Source organism: Microtus oregoni, unplaced genomic scaffold, assembly GCF_018167655.1.
Source record: "Microtus oregoni isolate MIOR12 unplaced genomic scaffold, Mior012 000015F_ref0000493, whole genome shotgun sequence".
Classification (NCBI taxonomy): Eukaryota; Metazoa; Chordata; class Mammalia; order Rodentia; family Cricetidae; genus Microtus; species Microtus oregoni.
This window is the reverse complement of record NW_024543074.1, coordinates 29,577,717-29,596,971: the sequence shown is the minus strand read 5'-3', so window position 1 is coordinate 29,596,971 and position 19,255 is coordinate 29,577,717. Positions and strand designations below refer to the sequence as shown.

Sequence of the window (19,255 nt, the reverse complement as noted above, 5' to 3'; positions counted from 1 at the left end):
TGGAAGTGTGTGATAAAAACAGCTGAAAGGGGTGGAGTGAACCACACCCCAGCCTAGGAAGGGGGCTGGTGGAAGCTGCAGGGGCTAGTCAAGAGAGGTCCCCCAACTGGTGGCATTGGCATGGGCACACATCCACACACGCCAGGCCAGACACAGGGAAGAAGAGCCAGCAAGCTAGTACTGAAAGATGTTTTAAATACCTTTTTACTCAGTGTCTAAAACCTAATGTCTTTCTAAGGGACTTCAATCTACCCTGTTCCCCAGCCTCTCCCCTCAGGCCTGCTTCTAAGGATCTTCTGAATTGTGCCTGATGCCTGGAAATCTTCCCAAGAAATCTCGCTGAAGCATTCCTTCCCCTCATTCTGGCAGCTGGAAGAAACCCTCTCAAAGAGGGCTGTCCTGGCCACTCTAAAATTTCAGTCCACTGGCTGCCTGCTGAGGCCTTGTCTCTAAAAGGTGGGGCCGGGGGGGGGGGGGGGGGACTCAGGTTAAAGGTGTGGATGAGCAGCAGAGCTCCTCTCAAGCACTGTGCACTGTACGAGGCTCCGACACAATGGAGTGCTACAAAGGGAAAGAAACTGACCACGGGGGCTAGAGATGGCTTGGTGCCTAAGAGCTCTTCCTAAGAACCTGCATCAGTTTCCAACAATGCATAGCTCACCTATAACTCCGGCCACAAGAGATCCCACAGACACCCTTGCTTAGCCTCGAAGGGCACCCCCACACAGCATACATGCACACAGACACACACACATATGCATATAAATAGAATCATTAAAAAAAGAAGAAGAAAGTAAGGACTGAGATGTAGTGGCATTTCATTTGTATTTTAATAAATAAAACTCGCCTGAAGATCAGAGAGTAAAACAGCCCCATTGGTCAGCCTTACAGATCAGGCAGTGGTAACACACACCTTTAATCCCAGTAGCCACAGTTTGTCATAGAAACCGGGTGGTGCACACTTTAATCTCAGCTCAAAGAGGGTTATAAAACAGAAGAAAACAGCTCTCAGACACAGTCTCATTCTGAGATTCCTGGAGGCAGGATCGCCATTTCGGTCTGAGATCGAGATAAGAGCCAACGGCTTACTGCTTTGCTTTTCGGATCTTCAGGTTGAACCCCAGTTTCTCTCTCTGAGCTTTGGTTCATCATGCTTCACTGAGAGATGGCTCGGCAGTTAAAGCACCAGTCTGAGCTCTCAGCTCCCACATTGAGCGGTTTACAACCACCTGCAACTCCAGTTTCTGGGGGATCTAACACCTCTGGCCTCCACAGGCACCTGTACTCATATGCACATAACCATATAAAAGCATGTACACACACAATTAAAAATAAAATAAATATTTTTCAGAAAGAAAGTAAGAAGGAGCCAGGCATAGTGGCACATGCTTTTCATCCCAGAGATCAGGAGGCAGAGGCAGGCGGATCTCTGTGAGTTCAAGGTCAGCCTGGTCTACAGAGTGAGTTCCTGGAGAGCCAGAGACTCTGTCTAAAAAAAAAATAAAAAATAGAAAATAAAATAAACTAGGAAGGAAATAAATAAAAGAGGCAAGGGAAAGATGACTGGGGGTGATGAGGCACCCAGCACTTGAGAGGTGCAGCTGGGAGGCATCCTTCCTGAGCTACAGGATGAGACCCTTGCCTTAAACAAACACACAAACAAAAAGCATTGTCCTCTGATCTCGACATTTGCATACTGGCACAAGCCCCTCTACAAACACAACGATAGTAAGTAAAAATAAACATTTAAAAGGAAAAGAAGAAAAATAAATTGCAATCCATTCTCCCATACCATATTCCCAAACTTCCTCCGTGTGGTGTGTGTGTATGTGTGCGTATACATGTGTATTTGTGTGTTTGCACATGTGTGAGTTGACATGGGTTCATATGCATGTGGGTTGACATGGGGTGTCTTTCTTGACGGCTCTCCACCTCGTATGTATTGAGACAAGGGCTCTCACTTAAACCCACAGCGTGCCCGTTCATCTACTCTGGCTAGCCAGTTTATCTGAGGGCTCTCTGGGATGAGCTGGCACTCACGCTGATCTAAGCCCAGGTCCTCACATTTGTGCAGCAAGTACACCAGCTCGGATCATCTCTCAGCTCCAACATCCCTTCCCATGGCAGTCAGTCACACCAGTACCATCCCATACGCTGTATTTACATATTGTGCCATACTTAAAGTGAACTCTCTTTATATGACAAAGTAACCCCAAATACAAAATCTTTGTTTTATTTAATAATGCAAAGTATCCCAAAAGTTCTGAAACTGGGTCAGGTACACAAAAGGTACTCAACAGAAGCTTAGTTCTTGCTGTGTTTGGTTTTTTTGAGAGAAGGCTCTCTCTAAGGTTGCTCAGTCTGGTCCTGAACTCCTGGGCTCAGGCAATCCTCCTTTCTCAGTTTCCTGAATGTTTGGCTATAATTGCTACAGACACTCACTGCTGTGCCAAGCAGATGCTTACCACTTGATGATCTAAGCCAAATGAGCTGAATTTTCACCCAAGTGTACTCTTTCTCTTAGCCTTGTTCTTCACAGAGTACCTATAATGTGTGTTGAGTACATTAGTTTCCCATTACACAGCACCCTAAGCCAGGCACCCACCCAGCCCCCATCTATAGACACTTTGGGTATTTCAGGAGAGGAAATACTTTCCCCTAAGAGTCTTGGAGACCCCAGCAAGAAAACCAGACACTTATGTAGCCAAATAAGTCAGGTATTTACTTATTTTGACTGAAATGTTAGGGGGCTTTTTTGTTGATTGTTTATTTGGGGATGGGTTTTTTGTTTTACTTTGGTTTTTTTAGTTTTGCTGCTTATAAAAGTGACATTATAAAAAGTATATACTATAAAAGGTATATATACACACATATATAAATATATATACATACATATATATATATACATATATATATAACTGTCCTAGCACCAGGGAGCTAAGGCAGGAAGATGAAGTTGAACTGCCACCAGGTGGAGCCTGAGCAAGCATTTCAGGTGTCGCTCTGGCAGCCAAATTTCAGCCCTATGCCTTCCAAGAAGTGGCACCGCCCTCTCTGGTACCATGGCTTTCTCACTGGCATCTGGGACCTTTGTGCTCTTTCTCCAGCTCTTCTCAAATCTGTTGAGGGACTTCAGCAGGTGATGTAACCCTCTTACAATAATTGAGACAGCATGATTGGACTGGAGAGATGGCTCAGTGGTCAAGAGCACGTGCTATTCTTGCAGAGAACCCAGGTTTGGTTCCTGCACATGGTGGCTCACAAACTCCCTGGAACTCCAGTTCCAAGAAATCCACTGTCTCTTTGGACCCTCAGCCATGCTTGTAGTGCAAATACATAAGAGAAGGTAAAACAGTCATATGCATAAAATATAAAAATAACAACAACAACAAATTAATCTGGGCATGGCGGCGTATGCTTTTAATTACAGCACCTAGGAGGCAATTTAATCTCTGTGAGTTTGAAACCAGTCTGGTCTGCACAGCAAGTACCAGGCCAACCCAGTCTACACAGTGAGACCCTTTCTTAAAAAGAACAAAACAAATTGACCTGAAAAATTGTGGGTAGAATCTTTTTGTCCACAGAATCAGCATATGTAATTACATAGATGTGAGGGAATGAAATGTACGTATGTCAGGTTGGGTGAATTCGGGAGCCGTGTACCTGCAATCGTATCTTCTCTAGCGTGATGGACTTTATCCCCGAGCCATGGGACAAAATAATCTTTTCCTTCCTCACATGGTTGTTGCTGTTTTCCCTGAAGGTAAAGGCATTTGGTTTGTGACCCTGGTGGCCTGGGTTGGATCCCTGGAACCCACATAAAGAAACAACTCCACAAAGTCATCCTCTGACCTCCACATACGTGCCGTGGCATTTGTCTTTGTGAGCACACACACAAATAAGATTGTTAGTATTATTAAAAATGCTTTCTTGGGCAGTGGTGGCGCATGCCTTTAATCCCAGCACTTGGGAGTCAGAGGCAGGCAGATCTCTGTGAGGTCAAGGCCAGCCTGGTCTACAGAGCGAGTTCCAGGACAGCCAGAGCTACACAGAAAAACCCTGTCTTGAAAAAAAAAATGTTCAAAAGAGCAACATGAGGCTTCAAAGACCAAGAGTGCAATGTTACGCTTCAAAAATGATGTATTTGGGATCTGGAGAGATGGCTCAGAGGTTAAGAGCATTGCCTGCTCTTACAAAGGTCCTGAGTTCAATTCCCAGCAACCATATGGTGGCTCACAATCATCTATAATGGGGTCTGATGCCCTCTTCTGGCCTGTAGGCATACAGACAGAATATTGTATATGTAATAAATAAATAATTTTTTTTAAAAAAAATTATGTATTTGATTAGGCATGGTGGCACATGTTTTTAATCCCAGCACTCAAAAGGCCAAGAGGCAGAGGCAGGAGGATCTCTGTGAGTTTGAGGCCAGCCTGGTCTATATTGTGAGTTCCTGGGCAGCCAGGGCTATTCAGAGAGAATCTGTCAGGGAAAAAAAAGGCATATGCTTGGGTGTCAGGTTGAAGAGGGTAAACATCTGATGGTTGATCTTGTCAACTGTGGACTGAGATTCTTGCCCTGTGGACTGAGATTCTGGACTGAATTTTTTTTAAGTCATTTTCTCTGGTTCCTGACCAGCCTTGCCTGTCAAGATGGACTCTGTTCCTTGAGCCATGATCTTGAATGCACCTTTCCTCCCTTAATTTGTTTTGTTTTGTGAGTTACGTGGTCACAGCAAGGAGAAAAGTAACCAGAGAATGGTCTAAGGTTGGAAGCATGCATCTTGTGATGGCTTTTAATTTTCTGCGATGCTGGTGGTGGAGCATAGTGCTTTGCACACTCTGGGCAGAGTGCTCTAACACAGATTTACACACCAACTTTTCTTTTCCTAAGACAGAATCTCACTATGTACCTCTGGCTGTCCTTAAACTGCAGAGTCTCCTGCTGCTAAGTGTTGAGATTACAAGCGAGCTAGCAGCTTCCTTCCTTCCTTCCTTCCTTCCGTGTTCTGTGTGAGGGTGCCAAATTCCCTGAAACTGGAGTTACAGACAGTTGTGAGCTGCCATGTGAGTGGACTTGAACCCAGGTCCATCTGGAAGAGCAGTCACTGCTCTTAACCACTGAGCCATCTCTCCAGGCCCAGGAAGCAGCTTCTTAAAAAGCTAAGCTCATCAGCCCAACCTAGATGTAGTAGGGAGGGCCTTGGACTTTCCACAGGACAGGGTGTATTGTCCTCTCTTAGGATTGGAGGGGGTGGGGTGGGAGGGTGGGTGGAGGCAATGGGAGGAAACTGGGAAGAGGGGAGGGAGTGAGAATTTGGATTGGTATTTTTTTTTAAGTAATAAAAAAAAAAAGCTAAGCACAGTGTGAAGTGTCTGATCCATCTACCCCACGAGTCATGGCAATGCTGACAGCTGCTCCCCCGCTCCCTTTGGCTACTGGTCGAAAGGTCTTTGTCATCCAGAGCTGCTAGAGTGGGACTTTGCCTTCCACTTCCTGGGGTTCTCTACTTTATCATCCAGGAAGAAGGAAGAAGCAGGGGTGTCCCCTGCTGATCACAAAGTCCCTTTCCAAGGGATTTGTTTTCTCTCTAAGGCTACAACGCTAGATTGCTGATTTGTAACCATCATGTTGCCTTAATAGAAATTCTAGAATTAGAGGTTGAGAGTAGATTAGTAGACCAGGGCTTGCCTACTTAGGTGCAAGCTCCTGAATGCCATCTCCAGCACAAAAACAAAACAAAAAGTTTACCTCAAATATGATCCCAGCACTCAGGACAGCCAGGGCTACACAGAGAAACCCTTTTTAATTATGGCAGTTTCTCAAACTTCCTTTGTTTTCCTTTTCTTTTTCTTTCTTTTTTTTATTGTTTGTTTGTTTGGTTGGTTGGTTTTTCGAGATAGAGTTTCTTTGTGTAGCCCTGGATGTCCTGGAACTAGCTCTGTAGACCAGGCTGGCATTCAGAGATCTGCCTACTCTGCCTCCTGAATGCCTCTGCCTGCTCCAGAAGACCCAGTTTTAATTCCCAGCACTCATGTGGCAGCTCACAAGCCAAGCCAACCATGATTCCAATCCTAGGGGCTTCTGATGCTCCCTTCTGGCCTCTTTTGGCATTGCATGCACATGTGGACATACATAGACATGAATAAAAAAATAAATATTAAAAAAAATAGAGGGTCTTTAGAGATGGCTCAGCAGTGAAGAGCACTGGCTGCTCTTCCAGAGGACCGGGGTTCAATTCCCAGCACTCAAATGGCAGCTCACAACTGTCTGTAACTCCAAGATCTGATCTAACACCCTGCATACATGCATGCAAAACACCAGTGCAAACAAAATAACGTTAAATAAATTATTAATAAATAAATAGATGGATAGATAAAATAAAATACAAATAAAACAAAAAGGGCAAGAACACCTACATCGAATTCTTCTGTATGGGACACAAACATACAAAAGCAAATCATCACACATCAACACAATGGGATATTATTTCCTGATAAAAAGAAATGAATTACCAGACAAGTGTGACAGTGTAGAAGGATAATCTTAGCTATATAGTGATACTATCTCAAAAACTAGCAAAAGGAAATGGTATATATCTAACTACAAAATGGATGGAGTTGGGCATGGTGGTGCATGCCTTTAACCCCAGCAATCACAAGGCAGAGACAGGTGGATCACTGTGAGTTCAAAGCTATCCTGTTCTACATAACAAGTTCCAGGACAGCCAGAGCTGTATGGAGAGACTCTATCAATAATAACTACGTTAATTATAAATGAAAATTAAGCATATATTTCTAAATCAAAGAAGCCTATCTAGGCCAGGCATGGTAACCTATGCTTGTAATCCCAGCACCCAAATGACAGGAGAATTTCAAGTTCTCCATCAGTCTGAGCTACATGAGACCCTGTAGGTGGAAGCTGTTCGTTTGTTCCCAGTCGCTCGAACCCAAAATAATCACACAGAAACTGTATTAATTAAATCACTACTTGGCCTATTAGCTTATGCATATTTCTGGCTAGCTCTTATATCCTAAACTAACCGATTTCCATTAATCCGTGCATCACCATGAGGTCATGGCCTACCAGCAAAGTTTCGGCAGGCTCCGGTAGAGGTGTCTGTCTCCTGCAGCAGCTACATGGCTTCTCTCTGACTCTGCCTACTCTCTCTCTCTACATCTCTGTTTGGATTTCCCACCTGGATATATTCTGTTAAGTCCTTGACGGAAAGCAGCCTCTTTATTCATTAACCAATATTCCCGCACCAAGACCCAGTCTCAAAACAATAAATAATAAAATATAATAAGGGCTGGAGAGATGGCTCAGTGGGTAAGAGCACTGTCTGCTCTTCCAGAGATCCTGAGTTCAGTTCCCAGCAACCACATGTTGGCTCACAACCATCTGTAATGAGATCTAGCACCCTCCTCTGGTGTGTGGGCATACATGGAGGCAGAATGTTGTTTACATAATAAATAAATAAATCTTTAAAAAAAATAAAATATAATATAATAAATGAAATTCACACATAGACACACACACTAACTCCAAAAGACAAAGGCATAATAAATTGACCAATAGAATAAAACGTGTTGGACCTTAACTCAAAATATAAAACAAACATTCATGAGTCCATAATGATATCAGTCATATAAATTAATGTGTAGGGGGCTGGAGAGATGGCTCAGAGGTTGAGAGCACTGACTGCTCTTCCAGAGGACCTGAGTTCAATTCCCAGCAACCGCATGGTGGTTCACAACCATCTGTAATGAAATCTAGTGCCCTCTTCTGGCCTGCAGGCATACATGCAGACAGAACACTGTATACATAATAAATAAATAAATAAATAAATAAATAAATAATGTGTAAATATGTAAATAAGTGTGTTATCTGGGAAAAATATCCCATACAGAAGAATTCAGTGTAGGCGGTCTATTTTCATGGAAGGGAGAAATAGGTCTCCCCCCTTTGTTTGTATTTTATTCCATTTATCTATTTACTTTTTTATGATTTATTTAATTGTTTATTAATGTTTTTTTATGTACACATGTATATGCAGTGCCAGCAGAGGCCAGAAGGGAGCATCAAATGGCTTTAGGAGTGGAGTCATGGTTGGCTTGTGAGCTGCTATGTGAGTGCTCGAATTAGAACTGGGTCCCCTGGAGCTGGCAGAGGCACTCAGGAGGCAGAGCAGACAGATCTCTGGGTTCAAGAGCAACCTGGTCTATAGTTCCAAGACAACCGGAGCTACACAAAGAAACTCTGTCTGTGAAACAAGCAAAAAACAAAACAAAACAATAAACAAAAAAACCAAATCAAAGCCGGGCGGTGGTGGTGCACGCCTTTAATCCCAGCACTTGGGAGGCAGAGGCAGGCGGATCTCTGGGAGTTCGAGGCCAGCCTGGTCTACAAGAGCTAGTTCCAGGACAGGAACCAAAAGCTACGGAGAAACCCTGTCTCGAAAAATAAAAAAAAAAAAAAAAAAAAAAAAAAATCAAATAAAACTGGGTCCTCTAAAAGATCAGTCAGTGCCCAATCCCAGGACTCAGGAGAAAGAAGCAACCAGAACTCGGAGTTTGAGGACAGTCTGGCCTAGTTCCAGATCAGCCAGGGCTATGTAGTGAGACTCTATCTATCTATCTATCTATCTATCTATCTAGCAATCAATCAATCAATCAATAGCAATAAATTATTCTTAAAAAAGAAAACAAGGAGCCGGGCAGTGGTGGCACACGCCTGTAATCCCAGCACTTGGGAGGCAGAGGCAGGCGGATCTCTGTGAGTTCGAGTTCAGCCTGATCTACAAGAGCTAGTTCCAGGACAGGCTCCAAAAGCTACGGAGAAACCCTGTCTTGAAAATCAAAAGAAAGAAAGAAAGAAAGAAAGAAAGAAAGAAAGAAAGAAAACAAGGGGAGCTTGAGAAACTGCCATAATTAAGAAGGAGCAATGACAGCGAAACATGATTTAGCATGTGATCCTGAAGGAAAAGGAGTCAAAGAAAAAACAAAAGAAACCTGGCTAACATCTGGACTTGAGTCCAAAATAATGTTTTGATGTTGTCTCATTAATCATAGCAGTGTATAATAGTGGAGAGTATAATAGGGAAAGCTGCATACGGAGTATCTGAAAGCACTCACTATCTTTACAATTTTTGTGCAATGTTCAGAAAATTAAAATGAGCTGGGTGGTAGTGGCCCATTCTAATCCCAGCACTCTGGACGCAGAGGCAAGTGGATCTCTGTGAGTTAGAGGCCAGCCTGGTCTACAGAGCAAGGTCCAGGAGAGGCTTCAAAGCTACACAGAGAAACCCTGTGTCAAAAAACAAAAAAGAAACAAAAAATTAAAATGTCCAGAAAACTTATAAAGGAGCCGGGCGGTGGTGGCGCACGCCTTTAATCCCAGCACTCGGGAGGCAGAGGCAGGCGGATCTCTGTGAGTTCGAGACCAGCCTGGTCTACAAGAGCTAGTTCCAGGACAGGCTCCAAAACCACAGAGAAACCCTGTCTCGAAAAAACACAAAAAAAAAAAAAAAAAGAAAAAAGAAAACTTATAAAGGTTAAGATTACTCTTGGAAGAATAACACCTTAAAATACGTCCTTCTCTAGGGCATCTGGTATTAAAAGACAGAAAGTGTAACGCTGGCACCCTGGGGACTCAATGCCTTCTGGTTCCGAGGATTTCCACGCGGCTCCCAGGTCTGTTGCTGCTGCTATAGGACCACACTTAGAAGAACCACAAGCTTCAAACTCAGGATGTGAGACCAGGTGTGGTGTCACGCTGTCACTCAGTAAGGCAGCAGGCCTGAACTCTCCAGCACTCCACCCACTGAGGCAAGAGTATTTTGAGTTTGAGGCCCCTGTAGGCGACACACAGCAAGGTTGTCTGACAAACAACAAATTATTGGACTCAGATCTGGCCCCCAGAGCTCCTAGCAACTTCCGGACGGGTGCAGCAGGAAAATTAACAACCGCTAAATGAAAACAATAGGTGCCGTGCTTGAGGAACAAAGCTGGACCGGGTTGAATGCGGACAATTTTTAGAAAAGCCAGTAGATGCTCAAGGGCATCCTGACGTGGACACCACCAAAGAGGGCAGGGACCTCCAGGAAGTGGGAAGAATTCTGTCAACTCCCGACTTTCCAGTAAATTTAACTGAACACAGCCCAACCTTTCGCTTGCAGCAAGTCCCACAGATACCGCTCCCGTTTTCCCAGGGGTTTCTGAGAAGATAGTGACTTGCCGACCGTCAATGAGAGAGTAGGAAGATGCGAATCCGAAGTCAGCGGTAAGTAGAGTAGTTGTTACTCAGGCGAGTCCTCCGCTTCTTCCTGCCACCCTACACCCCTGCCTTCTTGCTCCAAGCCTTCCCTCTCCCTCCGCTCTTTTCCAGTATCTTTCCCGCGGGTTCTTTCATGATTAACCACACGCATGGAGACAAGTTTGCTCTGTGTAATCTAAGCCTTGCCGGAGAGGGAATGGAAATCCTTGTCTTGACCTGCCCGGCCTCCTTTAGGTCATCGTGAGGATCAAGGGCTTAATAAGATCAAGCTTCGTTCCCGGGCTCTCCCGCAGCCCCAGCAGCTGGCCACACCCTAGTACTAGACACTACAAACATTTTATTTGGCCTTAAGGGATGGGTGCTGTCCAGCAGGTGTGTCCCGTCTCCCAGGCGGGCGGGACCGCTGTTTCCGGGCTGTCCTGGCACCCGAACCGCGCTGGGCGTGGCTGCGGTCAGAAAACCCCAAACCGAGATGACCTGGGGTAGAGGACGAGCGCGGCGAGCCCGCCGTCCGCAGGAGGAGCTGCCCAGCCCTCGGCTCTCAGCCTCTGCGTCCGCTCAGGAACCCACGGCCCGCGCCAACTCCGGGACAGCGAAACCTCCGCGCCTCGGGCACCCGGCGGAGACCGGTCGCAGGCCTCGCAGTCGGGCCCACGAGAGTTAACCAACCTGCTCCAGCGGAAGCCGAGGGCCGGGCCGCTGAGCACCTCCCATTGGCCGCCGAGCCGGCTCTGAGCTCATTGGCGGAGACGCTCGGCTGCGGCTCTTGGAGAGTCCCCATTGGCGCTGCGTTCCACCGACCGGAGAGTGGCGGCCCGGCCTCCGCAAGCTACCCCGGGTAAAGGTGCTCCAGCTCCGTAGCTACCTTGCCACGCTCAGTCTTAGCTGGAATCTTAACTTACTTCGCAGCCCTCCTCTTGCTTGTCGCCAAGGCACCTCCGGGTCTTCCCTCCGATCCTTTTCTTCTTGTTGCTTTTCTTTATCCTGCCTCTCCAGCTACCATTTCCCAACTCCGCGTTTTCCTTAAATATTCCCAGGTCCCCCTAGCCTGTCATCCCAGGCATCCCCACCTGCCACCGTCTAACTTCTGCTCCTCCTTGACCTCAGATCCCTTGGTCAACAGGGCCTTTTCGCCAGACTCTCCTACACTCCTCTTTCCCCCTTATTTGCCACCCTCTGACTCCCAAATTCCCATTAACCTTACTTCATTTCTTCACACTTGACTCTAACACTTTAGCTTTCTAAATTTCTACCTGTTGCAGCCTGGACTGCAAAAAGCCAGGTGTTGGCCCTGATATCCCTCCCTGCTTCCCGAGGCCGGTGCTACCCCTACCATGGAATTCTTGATGAGTGGTCTGGCAGCCTGCGGGGCCTGTGTGTTCACCAATCCCCTGGAAGTTGTGAAGACCAGAATGCAATTGCAGGGAGAACTGAAGGCTCCCGGAACCTACCAGCGCCACTACCGGAACGTCTTCCATGCCTTCTTCACCATTGGCAAGGTGGACGGCCTGGCTGCCTTGCAGAAGGGCCTGGCCCCTGCGCTCCTGTACCAGTTTCTGATGAATGGCATCCGACTGGGCACCTACGGGCTGGCGGAGGCTAGGGGATACCTGCGCACTGATGAAGGCATCCACAGTCCTATCCGCAGCGCTGCAGCTGGGGCCCTAGCTGGGGTCATGGGAGCCTATCTGGGAAGCCCAATCTACATGGTAAGAGGGAGTCTTGTCTGGGGCCTTCATGAAAGACCCTTGGTATAGGGTGGGAGCCTGCGCTTCATAAGGGCATTGGTGACAGGGTGCTATCTCCCTGTAAGCAGGAAAAGCCACAGGAAACTGCTGACAAGCTTCAAGACCTTCGATCTGCCTTATACACACACACCCAACTGACTGCAATGTGCTGAGATTACAGATTTTTGCTTTGGGGGAGTTCTTTGAGTGGGGGTGTCATTTGTTTGTTGAGGCAGGGTTTCCCTCTGTAGTAGTGTCAAAACTTCCGTAGCGTAGCCTGGCTTCAAACCCACACTCCAACCTAGGCTTCCCAGTGCTGCAGTTAACAGGTGTGCTCCACATCTGCGTACAGCTGGGCTTTGGAATCAGAGCGGGGAACTCGGGTCCTGGCTTGGAAAACCACTCACTGTTTCCACATTTATAAAACAGGAATAATTATAGGCATTTGTGTGGTTGTCAGGAGGATTAAAGGAGACAAATGAGATGTACATGTGAAGCATTAGTATAGGTCCTGACAGATGGTAAGCATTTGACAATATTTCTTTCCTATTTATTTGTTTGTTTGTTTGTTTGTTTGAGGACACAGGGTCTGGCTACATGGCCTAGGCGGGTCTGAAATTCACTGTGAACCCAAGCTGGCCTCTTGATCCTTCTTGCCTCTGCCACCAGAGAGCTTTGAATACAAACATGTACCACCATGCCCAGTGATCGGGTAGCTTTTGTTGTCTGGTTATTGCCTAACCCAGAGGCTGACGTTGTGTCGGCAAGACGAGGAACTGAGTGACAAGCCTCAGTGAGTGCGGGATCAGGTTCTGGGCATCACAGGATTGCAGTCTCACAGTTTACTCCTTTGAGTTATCAAATGTAGGTGAAGGGTTGGGAGCCTGAGACCCAGAGACGGTAGGTGCCCGGCTCAAGGTCACACAGCTGTTTAATGTTGGGACTAGGCCAGGCTTAGTGTAACCGAAGAGAATGAGATGATCTATAGGACAGCCAACTTGGTCTTGCTCCTAGTGTATGAGATTTGAAGACAAAGGCATCTTCAGAGTCATCTGAACTCATAAGGCTTTGGGCAGTCTGACAGGGAGGCTGGTGGAGGTGGCAGCTGGAAGTCTGACCTGGAACGGGAGCTGGCAGAAGAGGCTGGACACCCTCATCTTGCCTAACATGAAATCTTAGGAAACACTGCCATTCTCCAAACTCCACTCCCCACCCCCAGCCCCAAGGGAAGTAGGATGTGGAGGGGGCGGGGTATCTTGCAGTGCTAGGAGGTCTGTCCCCTGGGACTGCAGCCAAGGGACACAGAGTCTCATGACCAATTTGTTAAGTGGGAACAAGAATAATTATCAGATTAAAAGAATATATTGGTTGCTTAATACCCTAGAGGAAGTGTGAGGGGTTTGGGTGTTTTGGTCTCCATGGTGGGGAGATGACCATGGGGACACAGGCTATGATACTCTCTTGTCCCCAGGTGAAGACACACCTTCAGGCACAGGCAAAAGCTGAAATTGCTGTAGGGCACCAGTATAAGCATCAGGTGAGGGTCCCCCAAACCATCTCCCCCATTTTCTCCCGGCTTTCTGCCTGTACCTAGAAGCCCCAACCCTAGTCACTGCTCTGCCCACCCCCATCCAGTCCCACTCGTCAGGCCCTAGAGCCCATCCTGACCCTCGTGTATCCTTGTCCCTCCAACCTCCCACACCTGTTTTTTTCTGCCCCATTCTCTTGACCTGCTAATGCTGTCACTTCCATGCCTCCAGCCTGAACTCCAGGTTGGCAAGTGTCAGTAGACACCTGAGGGCCCCTATTCTGGCTCTAAGCCTACACTGGACTGGTTGTCTGGGCAACAGGTGCATGAACCTTGTGTTATCAGGAGGCAGTCCCTGATGGCGGGGGGACTGAACCCCAACCCCATGGTCTCCCCCCCCCCCCACCAGGGCATGTTTCAGGCACTAACCGAGATTGGCCAGAAACATGGTCTAGTGGGGTTGTGGCGTGGGGCCGTGGGCGGCCTGCCCAGAGTTGTCGTCGGCTCCTCTACCCAGCTGTGCACCTTCTCATCTACCAAGGACCTCTTGAGCCAGTGGGAGGTACTGCCAGGGAAGGGGTGGGACCATCCTTGGAATGGGGAACAAGGGTGGAGAAAGGGAGGTGGGCTCTGGATGGGATGGGAGCAGCAAGAGGGCTTGGGGTCATTGACTCCTTAGACAGGGTTCTGTCATCTACTAGAAGGGGTACCTAAGCCCTCTAGATACTCCTCCTCCAGAGTTATCATACTGTGTCATCTCTGGTGGTATGGAAACACCCAGAAATTGTGTTCCCAGGGCAGGGCCAGTTCTACCCTAAGGTCGAATGACTGTGCGGTTGATAGAATTCTTTCTCTTTCTTATAGATCTTTCCTCCCCAGAGCTGGAAGGTGGCTCTGGCGGCTGCCATGGTGAGTGGCATCGCAATAGTCCTGGCCATGACACCTTTTGATGTGGCCAGCACAAGGCTCTATAACCAACCCACTGATACCCACGGCAAGGTAAGGGAGTGCTGTAGGGAGTGCTTTCAGGCTGCCAGGGAAAGCTGGGGGTGGAAAGCAGTTCCTCGAGTGCTGCCTGCAGAGGTGTCTGACCCTGGTAGGCTCTGACCTGCTCCTCCTCTGCTCTCCCTCCCTCTGACATGCTCCAGGGCCTCATGTACCGGGGGATCTTGGACGCTCTGCTGCAGACGGCTCGGACAGAGGGCTTTTTTGGCATGTACAAGGGTATAGGTGCCTCCTATTTTCGCCTTGGCCCCCATACTATCCTCTCCCTCTTCTTCTGGGATCAGCTGCGCTCCTTCTACAGCACATACACTAAATGAGGCACGCTCCTGCGCTCCAAATCAACACTCTTTGGGCACCAGCCTCTACTACTTACTATCTTGGTGACTATTTAATGACCGATTGACTTCTCGTGAACCTAAGGGGGACAACCACACCCACTGCCTCTCAGTTCTCTTAGGCTTGAATCATTCTGAGCAGTAATTTCTGTCTTTCCCATGGATATTGCTTTAAATTGCCACACAGGTCCCCACACCCATCTCAGGGTTGAATCAGACACTCCAAAGTATATTTCTACTGCCATTCTTGGGTCCTTCCTGCTTCTGTACACAGCTTTAAAAGTCCCCCAAGACCAAAGGGAACTGGGGAGATCCAGGTGTCCTCTCAGATTCAAAGCCACAGAAACTGTGTTGTTTATAAAGCAAGTTTATTTCCGCAGAGGAGGTGTCTTATGTTTATGTCCAGGGAGGAAGCAGAAAGAAACTCCCCCTCTCAGAGCTGGGTCCCCGAGTCCTCAGCAGCAGCAGTTATGTTGTGTTCCGCCATCTTTACTGGGGACCAAAGATGTTGGGGTCGTGAAGAGTCAAACTAGTCACCAGTTGTTCAAAGTTACCCAGGCTCCAAGGTGGACATGACAGATTCTCAGGGCCAAGAGACCTGCTGTTAGAGCTTAGGGAACGGGCAGAGAAAGAATCCAGCTTGAGGTTTGCAAGATTACACTCCCTAGTACCCAGAAGACCAGGAATCCCTGACCCCCAAGCCCTTGGCTCATTTCTGCTTCCTTGAAGGAGTCCACCAGCCAATCTTCCCGTTTGACCCACCCAACCTAACTGTTGGGGGGGGGGGGCGACACCCACATTCGAGCTTCCCACCCTTTCCCTAGTCCTTACGGGGGCTGATTGAAGGTGAGCAAGAGGTCAGTCTGGTACTGGGGCAGCCGAAGCAAGGCCTGATGTAGTGTGACATCCTTTGCTACCTAAAGGGATCAGAATCAGGATGCTTACAAGGATGGTTCGTGGAGCTACCCCTCCCCCCACTCCACATCCCCTTCGCCGTGGCCCTCACCTGCTGGTTTTCTTTAGCTACCTGCTGCTTGCCAGAAAGGAACCAGGCATCTTGACAGCTGCCCCTCAGGGATAAGTTCTCCAAACAGAGAGGCTGCACAGATAACACGTGCACAGCCCTAGCCCCCTGCACCCCGCCAACGTCCTCAAAATGGTACCTAGAGTGGGGGGGACAGGGGTAGGGAGGGGCATCACTGAATAACCCATCCCCGCCCTCAAGTCTCACTCTTCTGGCTAGTCGGCTATCGCCCTTGGAGTTTTCGTCCTGAATAACCGTCCAGCCACAGGCCCCGCCCACCTCCTTGGCTCCTGGCCTCCCATTGGCTAGCTTTCTCACCGCGCAGCCGCTTCGCCCCGCACGTGGGCCTGCAGCTCCAGAAGTTCCACGATCAGACTCTGGTCGGTCACGGGATGGCAGAAAACTTCTTGGTTGTCCGGGACCGGTCGGAGGTCGCTGGAGAGGGACAGGGACACTCTAGTTGTCTCTGGCTTCTTCCCGCAACCTACCCGACCGGCCTCCGGGGCGCGCCTGGGCTTTCTCACCTCACATCAATGGCCCCAGGCGGGAGGATGGCCGAGAAGGCGCCTCCGAACAGTGGACAGTTTCTGGTGGGCTCCATTGATCTGGGACTCGAGTCTGGACATTAGCGAGGTTTTAAAGAAACCTATATGGGCCTTTGAGGCATCTCTTCCTCTGGTATTCCGGAGCAGCCACCGCCTCCTCCCGGCCTATTAAGCTCTGGGACCTTTAAGTTCTAGCCACGCCCTGCGATTACGATGACCAATCAGCGCCCGCGCTCTGGGGGCGGAGCTATCCTTGAAGGCTGTGCTCTAAAGTCCAGCTCTTTGGAAGGAGCCAGGTCCGGCGTAGGGTCGGGTCTGCTGTCCGTTCTGTGTTTAGGATTTGTGAAGCCGGTGTATGCCTGCGCCTGCTTCTTCCTTTGAAAGGAAGCACCTTCTAAGAACGTCACTTGAGACCGTCCTTAAGAACAGCTGTCCGGCCGGGCGATGGTCGTGCACACCTTTAATCCCAGCACTAGGGAGGCAGAGGCAGGTGGATCTCTGTGAGTTTGAGGCCAACCTGGTCTACCAGAGCTATTCTTGGACAGGCTCCAAAGCTACAGAGACCCTGCTCTAAAAACAAACAAATGAATGAATGAGTGAATAAATAAATAAATGAAAATAAGAACAGCTGTTTGCCAGGCTGTGATGGTGCATGCCTTTAATCCCAGCACTAGGGAGTTCGAGGCCAACCTGGTCTACAAAGCGAGTTTCAGGGACAACCAGGGTTACACAGAGAAACCCTGTCTCGAGGGTGGCGGGGAAGCTAAGAACAGTTGTTCAATTAAAGAGCCTATAGGTGGGGTCTGATGAGTAAGGGGAGAACTGTTTGAGGGTGTTCTTGGGTTACGTGACCCTGGATGGGTTGACAACCAGACTGCTCAATTCCTGGATCTATGCTGGGAATTAAGGGAAACCTCAGGTCCAGGTGTGGGGGGTCTGGGTTAGGGTTCAGACCTCAAACTTTGATACCTAATCTGAGGATTATGGTTCTAATCCCCTCAAATCTTCCCTTGGGAGGCTGAGGGTAAGCTCTCCCCCAGTACACCTGGATCAAAGCACAGATTAAACTGTTGTTTTTCCTTTACAGATTTTTAGAGTGTTCTTTATTTGTTCAACTTTATCCTTCCAGTTAGTTTCTCCATTCATCCCTGATCCCCAGCACCTGGCATAATGTTTAGACCGTAATAGACCTAGGAGTATATGGTTACACTACTGAGTACATGTACCAGTGCCAATGCCTGGGAGCCAGGAGGCCACCCGTGCCCTCAGTGGATTCTAAGAGCAGCTACTTCCCAGTTGAGAACTGAGTACTGGATTTCTCATCCCGGCCACATGAACCCTTATAATTTACTGGAATGGAGCCGAATGTTACGTGTTTGTTGATGCCAGCCATTACCTTTGTGGGCCTGGCGATACAAAGGGACACCTTACCACGGTGGAAAGGTCCCAGTGGAGCTTGCTTTGAGTTTGATTTACAGAGCTCCTGAGGGCATCCTAGAGGTATTCCAGCCAGGACCTAAGTGTAAACACTTGAAGGTGAGAAAGTGTACTCTAAAAAATAAAAATATACGGGGGGGGGCACAAGTAGATGGGATCCTCTGCCATTAAGTTCTCCCTCCTTCCCTCTCTCTCCCTTCCTCCCCTTCCTTTAACTGCAATTGTCCCACCGTAGCCACCACACTCAGTTTGGACTCCGTATTTCTTACGGTAGGCATCTGGCTTTTCTCCCAGTTTTTCCTCATCTCTAAAGCACTGTTAGGATTGAAATGTGCCCAGGTATGGTGGCACATGTCTTTAATTCGAGCACTGGAGAGGCAAAAGCAATCAGATCTCTGTAGTTCAGGACCAGCCTCTTCTGCATAGTGAGTTCCAGCCAGCTAGGGTTATATAGTGAGACTCTTCCCCAAGAAATAAACAAACAAACAAATAAATAGAATTGAGACGTGGATATAGTTAGTCAATATGTTTTTGGGTGGGTACTATGACTAGGTTAACTCCCTAAGAGAAGAGGGGCTGCAGACCCCCATGGGATAGAAGGAACCTGGCCATAGAGGGCTCTCCATGCAGACCTTTCTGCCCCTCCTCACCACCCCCCACCAGGAGCAACAACAGCTCTAATTGCTTTGTGCACAGCCAAGCAGATCAAAAATCCTTGAATAGAGACCTGCAAGGACACAGATGTTATTAACAAGATCATAGCACTGCGTACCAGGAATGGAGACCTGTTCACAGGCCAGGGAAGGGAGGAGAAAGCTGCTTCAGCTTTTCCCCCATGGAGTTCCTGGCAGGCCTCATGTTCAGCCGTGGGGCTACAGGTAGCTGGAGACCCTTGCCTTTCCCCAGTCTCTGAGCTGTAGGACAGGATGGTAGTGAGCAGAGTTGTACCAAGGCTCATGGCCAGATCTCCCCTGTGGTGAAAGGCCCCTTGTCTTGGCAGTTTTCCAGATCTCTGCTGTTGGCTTGCTAACCCTCTCTTGGTATCTGCTCTCTCCTCTAGCCTTCTCAGTGCTGACACCCCAGTGCGTCCAAATTCCCTAAGAAATGAGCCAGTTTGTTGCCATTCAGTCTGAAAAATATCTGAGCCCAGTGGGACCCTCGGCCCACCCAGCTGCAGCGGGGGGTGGGGGGGGTGGGGAGTGTCATAGACAAATCTCTGGCACACAGCTACTCTCCTCATGGTGTGTGTGTGTCCAGCCCGCAGCATGCTGGTGGCAGCAAGCCCACAACTGGGACTGGGGATTCTGTGCTCGGGGATGGTCCCTTTCCTTTGAAGGAACCAAAAGACAGACTGTGAGGGAGCTGGAAAGATGGACTAG

At 48.4% G+C, this 19,255-nt stretch overlaps 2 protein-coding genes across 5 annotated transcripts; one reads left to right on the top strand and one right to left on the bottom strand.

Annotated features, from left to right (window-relative positions):
* Positions 1-9,892: 9,892 nt before the first annotated feature.
* Positions 9,893-15,881, top strand: Slc25a35 (solute carrier family 25 member 35). 4 transcript variants are annotated; one of them, XM_041664911.1, is made up of 6 exons: positions 9,893-10,281; positions 11,538-11,984; positions 13,474-13,539; positions 13,940-14,092; positions 14,395-14,529; positions 14,679-15,881. In XM_041664911.1, exons 2-6 carry the CDS (start codon positions 11,610-11,612, stop codon positions 14,850-14,852), a joined length of 903 nt encoding a protein of 300 aa, XP_041520845.1. In that variant the 5' UTR covers positions 9,893-10,281; positions 11,538-11,609; the 3' UTR covers positions 14,853-15,881. The 4 variants fall into 4 exon arrangements, with proteins under 4 accessions (XP_041520845.1, XP_041520844.1, XP_041520843.1 ...); XM_041664910.1 differs by lacking the exon at positions 9,893-10,281 and adding an exon at positions 10,638-11,113; XM_041664909.1 differs by lacking the exon at positions 9,893-10,281 and adding an exon at positions 10,638-11,119.
* Positions 15,227-16,561, bottom strand: Rangrf (RAN guanine nucleotide release factor). Its single transcript, XM_041664913.1, has 5 exons — positions 16,419-16,561; positions 16,213-16,329; positions 15,877-16,033; positions 15,702-15,787; positions 15,227-15,480 (listed from the first exon to the last, which is right to left on the bottom strand). The coding sequence occupies exons 1-5, from the start codon at positions 16,493-16,495 to the stop codon at positions 15,360-15,362; spliced, it is 558 nt and encodes a 185-aa protein (XP_041520847.1). The 5' UTR covers positions 16,496-16,561; the 3' UTR covers positions 15,227-15,359.
* Positions 16,562-19,255: the final 2,694 nt, after the last annotated feature.

Coding starts and splice junctions, on each gene's coding strand:
- Slc25a35 (XM_041664911.1), top strand. CDS start 11,610: ATGGAATTCTTGATGAGTGGTCTGGCAGCCTGCGGGGCCTGTGTGTTC. Junction 11,985..13,473: donor TGGGAAGCCCAATCTACATG/GTAAGAGGGAGT, acceptor TCTTGTCCCCAG/GTGAAGACACACCTTCAGGC. Junction 14,093..14,394: donor ACCTCTTGAGCCAGTGGGAG/GTACTGCCAGGG, acceptor TCTTTCTTATAG/ATCTTTCCTCCCCAGAGCTG.
- Rangrf (XM_041664913.1), bottom strand. CDS start 16,495: ATGGAGCCCACCAGAAACTGTCCACTGTTCGGAGGCGCCTTCTCGGCC. Junction 16,330..16,418: donor CCTGGGGCCATTGATGTGAG/GTGAGAAAGCCC, acceptor GTCCCTCTCCAG/CGACCTCCGACCGGTCCCGG. Junction 16,034..16,212: donor CGGGGCGAAGCGGCTGCGCG/GTGAGAAAGCTA, acceptor CCCCCACTCTAG/GTACCATTTTGAGGACGTTG.